Source organism: Nicotiana attenuata, unplaced genomic scaffold, assembly GCF_001879085.1.
Source record: "Nicotiana attenuata strain UT unplaced genomic scaffold, NIATTr2, whole genome shotgun sequence".
In the NCBI taxonomy this organism is placed as follows: domain Eukaryota; kingdom Viridiplantae; phylum Streptophyta; class Magnoliopsida; order Solanales; family Solanaceae; genus Nicotiana; species Nicotiana attenuata.
In genome coordinates, this window is record NW_017682213.1 from 1 (window position 1) to 10,295 (window position 10,295).

Here is a 10,295-nt window from a genome sequence, read left to right on the forward strand (position 1 = left end):
ACTGCACAGGATTGTTCACTGCAACTCCTAGCTCTCCAAACAAACCAACTAGCCAAGTGACTTCAGCAACAGTAGCTGCCATGCTCCTGAATTCTGATTCAGCAGAGCTCCTAGAAACTATGCTTTGCTTCTTGGATTTCCAAGAGATTAAAGCTTCACCAAACTTAACTATATAACCAGTAATAGAACTTCCTTTTTTTTCCACATATGAACCCCAGTCTGAATCACAGTAGGCAAGTAGTTCCTTGTTACCTTTTGCTGGCATAAACAGTCCCAATCCTGCAGTTCCCTTGATATACTTGACCACTCGTACAGCTACTTCCATATGTGACTGCTTAGGAGCATGCATGTGTTGGCTCAGTACTTGAACAACAGAGGCAATGTCTGGCCTTGTCATTGTCAAGTACAGCAGTCTGCCCACCAGTCTTTGATAGCTCCATGGGTCCTCAAGTTGTACATTTGTAGAGGTTTCCCCTTTGTTCATGAATTCATCAAATGCTACTGAGGTAAGTTTATGATTGAACTCAAGAGGTGTAGCAACAGGCCTTCCACTAGCCAATCCCAGCTCAGACACTAACTCAAGAGCATATTTCCTCTGATTCATACGAATTCCTTCTTTAGATCTAGAGAACTCAATTTCCATAAAGAACTTTAATTCTCCCAAGTCCTTCATTTTGAACTTAACTTACAAGTCTGTCCTCACTTGATGAATAAGCTCCACATTGTTCCTAGTAACCAGCATGTCATCAACATATACTAGGATTACTATTAGATCACCACCTACCCTTTGTGTGAAAAAGAGTAATCATAATGAGACTGAACAAATCCCATATCCTTGAGAGCAGAAGTCAGCTTCAGGTTCCACTGTCTAGGAGCCTGCTTGAGTCCATACAAGGACTTATGCAATCTGCATACTTTCTGATGACACTCCCCCTGGCTGGAAAAGCCATCTGGGATCTGCATATAGACCTCCTTAAGAAGGTCTCCTTGAAGAAATACATTGTGGACATCCATCTGAAAAATAAACCAACCAGATGTTGCAGCCAAAGCCACCACAAATCTCACTGTCACCATCTTGGCCACAAGAGAGAAAGTCTCTTTGTAATCCGGTCCTTCAAGCTGGCTATACCCCTTAGTAACCAACCGAGCCGTATACCTTTCCACCTCCCCAGTGGACTTATATTTGACTCTGAACACCCACTTGCAGCTAATAGGAGACTTGCTAGGGGGCAGGTCAATAATGGACCAGGTCTGATTCTCCTCAAGAGTAGCAATCTCAGCCTGCATGGCTTCTATCCGCGAAGGATCAGTACTGGCCTCAGCATAGGAAGTAGGCTCAGACACTGCTGAGTGTGCAGCAATACAAGCCTGATGGGCAGGAGACAGCTTGTCATAATAAACATACTGGGAAATGGAATAATTGCAGACTACTCCTTTGGAGGGTACAACATAGTCTTTTAACCATATAGGAGGAACAGAGGTCCTAGATGATTTCCTAATAGGAGGCGGAGCAGCAATAGGAGAAGGACTGGATAGTGGTGGAAGATCAGAAGTTAGCTGAGTAGAATCAACTGATTGACAAGAAACAGAAGAAGGAGACTCAGTTATAGGAGTTCTAGGAGAAGGAATGGACTGAGGAGAAGAACAATCAGCTTCTAAAATATCCAAAATGGGAAATAAAGGGGAAGAACCAGATATTTCATGCTTAAAAGGAAAGACATCCTCCTTGAAGACAGCGTCCCTGCTCACAAAGAATAGTTTTAAGTGAAGACCATATAAAATGTATCCCTTTTGCACAGAAGAGTAGCCAAGATGAACAGCAGGAATGGCTCTGGGCTAAATTTATCTGTTTTGCTAGTAACAGTGGCATAGCATAGACCACCAAAGACTCTCAAGTGTTGGAGAGATGGAACCTTGCCATAGAGTTTCTCAAATGGAGATGCTCCCTTCAATAAGACAGTAGGCAATCTATTCAAAAGATAGACTGCTGTGGAGACACACTCACCCCAGAACTAGAGTGGAACAAATGCTTGAAACCTCAAGGCTCTTGCCATGTTGAGAATAGACCTGTGTTTTCTCTCAACTGTACCATTCTGCTGAGGTGTATATACACAGGAACTCTGATGAATAATTCCATGCAACAACAAGAGACTAGTCACCTGCTCATTGAAGAACTCAGTACCATTGTCAGACCTGAGACACTTAACCTTGTTATCAAATTGAGTATGAACTAGTGTTAGAAACTTTTTCAGCACAACAACAGATTCTACTTTTGTATTCATTAAGAAGAGCCATGTGTACTTAGAGAAATCATCTACCAATGTCATAAAGTATCTTTTACCATCATGAGTTGGAACCCTGTATGGACCCCGGACATCAGCATGCACAAGTTCAAAAGGAAGAGTAGAACAAGAAATGTTGTGAGGAAATGGCTGTCTAGATTGCATAGCAATAGGACACACTATACAATGATGGTCTTGCATAGGAATGTGAGGTAAACTACTAATTTTTTGTAGAACTTTCAGAGGTTCATGTCCTAGTCTCTTATGCCACAAAGACACAATACAGTTCTTAGTAGATTTAGGAAGGATTGCCGTATTGGAACTAAAGATAGTATTTACAGAAGATTCTAGATTGTTACTTGCTTTGCAGTCTGCTGGTGCACTGAGTCTTCAGAGATATTTGGCTTCAGGATGTAGAGTCCACACTCTTCCTTACCAATCCCCATTACCTTCCCATTCAAGAGATCCTGAAAAAGACAAAAATCAGGAAAGAATGCAACAAGACATCTTAACTCCTTTGTAAGCTTTGAGACTGAAAGCAAGTTGTATTTGAAGTCTGGAATGTATAATACATTCTGTAATGATTTAGTTTTGAAGATTGTGGAAACTCCAGTGTGACTGATAGCAATCTGCTCACCATTAGGAAGATGAACCTTGTTATGGTCTATACTAGTCTGATCTTTGATTTCACTTAGTAACTTGGAATTATGTACCATATGGTTGGAGGCCCATGTGTCTACTACCCAGCTACCATTAACTAGATAAGACATGAAGGCTTTTATAGTACCTGTGTTATTCATAGTTGCTGCATTTGTCAATGATTCTAACTGCTTTCCTTTGTTCAACATATGTAGGATCTGATCATATTGTTCTTGAGTAAACACTGGAGCAGGGGAAAATTGAGGAGTAGAATGTTAAGTAGGTTGAGGAGTAGGTTGAGGAAGGTCAGAAGGTTGAAATCCTCTAGCAGTAAATGCATTGTTCACCTGAGGACCTGAATAACCTCTTCTCTTGGCCTTGAAATCAGTAGGGTATCCATGGAGCTTATAGCAAGTGTCCTTGGTATGACCTTTCAAGTGATAGTAGTCACATTGTAGTGTAGGCCTCCCAAGACTATTTCTAGGTTTGAAACTGTTATTTCCATTTTCTAAGTTAGCCTTACTCATCAGTGTTGTTGAATCGCCAATGCCAACACTTAGAGCTACATTGTTTCTCCTTTGACTCTCAACATTAACTACCATAGCATAGGCCTGGTTGACATTTGGAAGTGGTCAAATCATGAGAATCTGATCTTTAGCATTGTCAAAAGAATCATTTAAACCAGTCAAAAACTAATACAATTTCTGTAGTTGGTAATGTTCTGCATGCTGCTTGGATTTAGGACATCCACATGAAGGAGCAGGAGCTAAGGCTTCATACTCATCCCATAACTCTCTAAGTTCTGAGAAATATTCAGACACAGTTAGCAGATTTTGAGTCAGTTTTGCAATTTCCTTGTGAAGATAAAATGATCTAGCAGCATTCACCTTATCAAATCTCTCACGAAGATCTTCCCAGACCTTGTGGGCATTACATGCATAGATCATAGTACTCAGTAAATTTAGAGCTACAGTGTTCATTAACCATGCTAAAACAATAGCATTACATCGATCCCAAAGTTCATGAAGACTTGAATCATAGAGCTCCTTCCTACAGGTTCCTAGCACAAAACCTGACTTGTTTTTGCCATGCAACACAATTTTTGTAGATCTACTCCAAAGAGAGTAGTTTTCATATCCTCAAAGCTAAATCGAGATGAGAACAACACCTTGAGTATCAGAAAGATGAATATACAAAGGATGATTGTGATGAACTAAGTCAATATTCTGAGTATCAGATGTAGATGATGTAACATTGGTCGAAATAGACTCATTTTCATTAATCAACATACTAATTTTGTAGACTTGTAAATTGAAGAGAATTACTTACTTAAATTGTTGTAAAAGATCAGAAAAGTTGGTGAATTTGCTCAAAATCAGCAAACCCTAACTAGAAGAAGAGATTGTATCTCCAGCTGCAATTTGAACCAGATGAAACTGATTTAGGATTCGACTAGCTCAATTGTACCTTCTCCTTACTCGTCCGCCATTGATGAACCCGCCGGAATTAAGCTGAGCTCTGATACCATGTTAAGAGTGGCATAGCCATTGAAGGAACAGAGAGAACAGAGGAAAGAGGAAGAAAGTAATAGAGCAGAGTTTGAAAAATATCGAATCTTTTCTACTTGCAATGTACATGTGTATATATATATACATACATCACTTAACCACTAACTACCTAACAATATATTAGCTGTTGACAGCGGTACATTTGGCCCGCTAACTAACTTCTAACTTCCTAACTAGACTCTACACTATGCATTCTTCTCAACAAATAGTCTATCACGCATTAAATAATACATAAATTCCCGCATAACTTAATACCACCAACCAAACATTTCATTAGTTTTGCAACGATTCTTTTTTTTCTTATATGACCAATCAAATATTGTTTATCTTATCCGAGATTAAATATTCTAAACCATCAACCAAAACGACTCCTTACCGTTAGTGGTACATATCGGAATAACCTTTAAATCGAATAGCCACATCGAACTTGTGTATAACATCCTATTCATCATTTTCGATGGTATTATGATGATTGTCCCATTCTAGAAGTAAACGGTAGTGTCAAATATGTCTAGCTTTGGCCATTTCTTTGATGTTAAGATAGCCATAAACGTAGTGACATGGCTTCTCATATATAGCATGGTTCTGTAATCTAGTCATCTGTTGAATGATTATTATGAAAACCATAGCCATGTCTACCTATTCGTAGAATACACTACTGTTTTTTTGTTTTTTGTTTTTTTGTTTTGGTCCATTTGGAGATATTCAATAAAATTGAAATGAAATGCATCCGAAATTTTAAATCAGTAGGTGTAAACTACCATTGTGTCCTACGTCCTTCTTTTTAATGACAATGGCTGGGTCATTATATTGCTAGTGTTTATTTACCCATGTAAATTGGAATCAAATATTAAATTTATGGATTAATTGTTTACATCGAGATTATTGAAATAAAGGGACGAGACATCTTTTAAGGTAGTAACCGCTAATCACTCAATAGCTAACAAGACTGCTAATCTAATTCATTTAAAAAAAATCATCCTACAATTAAAAATTTCATATGTCAACGCACTATACAATCAACACAAATTTTGCCAACAATTAAGGATTTATAATCTTTTAGAGTCTAAGCGAAAGGGTACACTAAAATGACGAGAAGTGTCCCAGATTCCTGAGAATTGAGGTTTTAACATTTTTTATAACAACGAAATTCTTCTTGTATCTGTCTATTCTTTAACCTGGTATTTATAACTATCTTATGATTGTGTAGGTTTAGATCATACACATTTAATTTGTAATCTCCTCATAGAATGTCTGCTTCTATTTCATGATCGATCGGTCAATTCAAAATACAAAAAATATTAAAGGTTTCAATTTGATAATTTGAAGTAATGTTCTCTACTGTCGAGTGGTTCATTAATTAAGATGGAGATTACAAAGAATATTTGGTGATAACATGATAATGATGGTAATATCAAGTACTTTGTTTTTAAAGTATTCAATATTGGAGAAAATGTCGATATATCTACTATTCATTCTGTCCAAATTATTGCTCCCTCCACATTATTGAAGCGATTAACAGCATATATTCTGCATTCAATTACTTAAAGTTCTGAATTCGCATATGATGAAAATTGTTTGTCCCTTTTGACGTTTTCTGTATTTTCTTCTTATTTCAGTGTCAGTTTTAACGCGAAAATTCAATCGGTTGATTATTTTTAGCTTTTGATTTATTTTTTTCATTAGGCATGGATTCTACACTTTGAAAGTTGATCGATATGTTTTCAGTGTGATTATTCAGCACAAGTTTGAAACAGTCTACTACAATGGCAGGCGGTTCACAGAGTAGCAATGTCATGGCATGAGGAGTTAAAATGGGCCGAGGACTATGATAGAGGAAGGAGCTCAAATGCAGCTATATACAGAATGTCACTAGCCGCTTGTGTGTACCAAATTTGGATTGAAAGAAATGCCAGAGTATTTCAAGCCAAACAAACTGAAGCAAGGATAATAGCTAGAAAAATCATACATGAAGTCTTTTATAGAGGATCAATGAAGGGTAGGTGTTGCGACCAAAAACACTCACGCAAGTGCACGTGATCGTCAAGTAATAGAGTAATGAGTAGAGTATCGTTCCCACGAAAACTTGTGATCAACTATTGACTGATTCCAACCCAATTACTTTATCTATCCAAGAGATTCTTCACAAAATAAAGATGTAATTGTTTTACTATCTAAATTATCAAGAAATAATCTAACTAGAGCAATTAACCAAACGAATAGCAATTTCAAGTAACAAACAGTAGGAGAGAATATTCCAGGGTCACGGGCTAGTTAACAATCTTGTTGTGTTCTTAGCTCAAAATGACTAATCGATTTATCTGGGTTATTGATTGACAGGGTTTATATTACTCATAAGAATCTGTCGAGTTCTTACTCGCCTATTCAAGTTAACTCAATGCCTATATGTCTATGGAATTAAGATTAACAAGAACGCATTTACAATTCTTGTATTTTAACCAAGCAAGGCAATTGGGTATATGTTTATCCCAATTGCAAATCCGTTCCCCGAGGTCCGGGTTCAAGAACTTGCTCTATTTAATTCTATATGCAACCTAAAGTTCCCACTTTCGAGTTCAACTCTAGATTCGTAGATAGTATTTCACTGTTAGCTACTCAGCAAAACAATTAACAGCAGAATTAAATAAACAACCCAAGATGATAAACCAACTTTGTCAAATTAAACCTCAAACAACAACATTCATGTTTTTACCCATGACCCTAGAACAATGGGTTTTAGCTACTCATACTGGTGTTCATCATAAATAGATTCAATTTCATCACAATTAGCAAAAACAAAGAGAAGAAACAAAGAACTTGATGATCCAAATCCCTCCTTGCCTCTTGCCTCTCTATTTCTTGCTTTAGCCTATGAAAACCTTGATGATTTGACCTTGGGCGAGCTTGACTTTATATAGGTTAAGTAGGTTTCTTTCCAGATTTCCAATTTTACCCCTAACTAGCTCTTTTTCGGACCGGCACCGCGCGACTTCGCGCGGTTTTCGCGCGCCCTTTCTGTCTCAGCTTGTAACACGCGCGAACTCTGCGTGACTTCGCGCGCCTGGGGCTTGATTTCTTCCAATTTTTCGTCTTGTTCTTGCACGCACTCAACTCCGAGGGATCGTTTTTGCTCATAAATCATTCCAATAACCTCTTGAAAGCATCATATAAGCTCCTCACCCTGCAATGTACACAAATCACAATTAGAGCCTATTTTTCATCAAATAACCATATTATGTCATTGAAATGTAATTAAGCGGAAGCATAAACAATAGCTAAATCACCTAGATTTCGCCTATTATCAACACCCCACACTTAATTCATTGCTAGTCCTCGAGCAATCAAACTATACCCTCTATGGAATCCTTCACTCAACCATTTCCCCTAATGCATTACACCTAGAACAATGTGCATACATTCCGCCTAGCAGTGAACAATCCTAGCCTCAAAGCCGACTCTCAAGTGTCATGAAATATTCACACTTCCTCAAATTACTCTACACAGACGTCAAGACTTGCTTGTCCGTCACGAATCATATGCCCTCACAATCACATCAACAAAAACTGAATTCAATCCACACATTTGAGTCATACACTCACATATATCAATGAAAGCACTCACTCTCACAAAAGAAGTCACATGCATGCAATTGGTACCATAAGCTTGCCCTTAATGTAAATCTCTACTAATGTAGGCTAGCTCGACCCGAAATCAATTAGGACTTTTTCTTGGTTGTAATGTGGGCTAAGGGACGGGTAGGATATTTTTAGGAATAGTGACTCAACCTCCTAAGCACTTTAACACATCACGTAAGCAATTTTTCAGCGCAAATTCTTCAACCATTCATAAACAAATTCATCACACAAATACTCCCTTCTTCTTTAAGCACTCTATTAATTTATATCCACTAGCTAAAACACGACACAATATATTCAACTCTCTTTTTTTCAGTTTATTCTTCTTGTCACTCAATTTCCGCTAGCGGTGTATTTATTTACAACACAAGTGCACCATTCATCCTTTTATTGGTTCCACTCAAAAGCCACCCCACACTTATTTCCTCCTTACTTCTGTTAGCGTTCCTCTCACAATTAAAGTGCTTTAAGAGGTAAAAGGATCAAAACAATGTCAATTAAGAACAAAAGGGTATAGGCTTGTAATGCGGGTGCCAAACAAAAGGCTAAAGGCTCGAAAGGGTTAGCTAGGGACAAATTTTATTTATGATAAGCAATCAAGCTCAAAAAGGTCAAAGAGAGCCTAAAATCATTTTCCAAACCGAGCATCACCTAGGATTTCGCTTCAACTCACATACCGAGCAAGTTCTAGACACAAGTACACTACATAGACTACACAAATACTCACCACACATGGCATATGACTCATTCAGATCAGCTCATCAAGACACTTCATTACGAGCATTCAATTCAGTAACAAACATACAAATTAAGGCACCTTCAGTGAGATTCAACAATTAGGACTAAGCGTTACACTCTAGGGTCTATAGTGTTCAGGTGTATCAACGCTATGGGTTCTCTTTCAATTTATAGCTCGTAGCCCATCACCCTAATCTACAAATCAAGAAAAAAACTACCTATGCCCGGTTCAAGTTAAACCCTTGGAAAAGAACCGCGGCCTAAAGAAAAACCAAGGGGGAGTTGCTACACTACCTAAGAAAGAAAAAAAAAAAATATATATATATATATATATATATATATATATAATCTTTTTGGTTTTTTTTTTCTAGACTCACTTCCCTCAAGAAAATCGTCTAAAAAGATCCGTCATCAGGAAGAGCCTACAATTTTTCAGTTTTTATTTTATTTTTTTATTTTTTTATTTATTTTTTCTTCGACTCAGTCCCTCAAGAACCCCGTGGAAAGGGATCCTCGTCGGGAAGAGCCACCTATCTATTGTAAACTAATGATTACTACTTTCTACTAACACTATCAACGTCAAAAAGCACAAAACAAGATAAAACCTAACAAGCAATTCATACACATACATACATACATACAACGAAGTACCCCACCCCACACTTAAAGATAAAGACATGTCCCCATGGCTTAAATTTTAAAAGAGCAGTGAGGTAAAGAGACTTCCCTGGAGCTTCACTCTTGGTCGGAAACGCTTTCGGGGTTCACGTGGCACGCACGCCCCAAAGCTCGCAGCCAACCCATGAACTTCTTTTCCGACTTGACTTGTCGGTCAGCTATCTCATCCACACGATTACCCAACTCAGTCATTGATGAGCGTAGTCCAGCCACCTCCTGCTCCAATGCTGTGAACCTGGACACCCTGGCAGTCCCTGAAGAGGACGCTACTCCTGACGGTGCTGCTGGTGCTGGCTCCTCCATGTGTTCATCCGCGTCCTCCGACGATGCATCAGAACCACTCTCATCCCTTCCTCCTGCTGCTGCCGCTGGGGCTGGTTCCGTGGTGTTCTTGCCAGGTCGGATTATGTGGTCTTTTTATAGCAGCCCGTCCACACTAATACTTTCGGGCACTTGCACTTGCCGGCAAAGCTTAGTCACCAAGGAGGGGAAAAAGAAACCATACTGGCGTAGGGGGCACCGGATAAACATCTCATCGTGAATCACTTTGGCCATGTCGAAGGGCAGACCCTTGACGAAACACCAAATCAACGCAGCGCGGGGTCCATTCACCTCTGTAGTATTTTTTGAGGGGATGAGGCGACTGTTAATCACATATAGCCAGCACTTCGCCTCTGTAGTTAAAACGGAGGAGTGGAACTTCTCACCGCGGTCCAGCCACTCCACCGTTCTTCTGGGTACGCAAATTGAGTCAA

At 38.8% G+C, this 10,295-nt stretch overlaps 1 protein-coding gene across 1 annotated transcript; it reads right to left on the reverse strand.

The window, feature by feature from the left end:
* Nucleotides 1-7: 7 nt before the first annotated feature.
* Nucleotides 8-673, reverse strand: LOC109221992 (uncharacterized mitochondrial protein AtMg00810-like; the record flags this gene model as incomplete). The annotated part of the gene is made up of 1 exon (XM_019386411.1): nucleotides 8-673. A coding segment is annotated over exon 1 (666 nt), but the record flags the coding sequence as incomplete, so codon positions are not given.
* Between the last annotated feature and the right edge of the window lie 9,622 nt (nucleotides 674-10,295).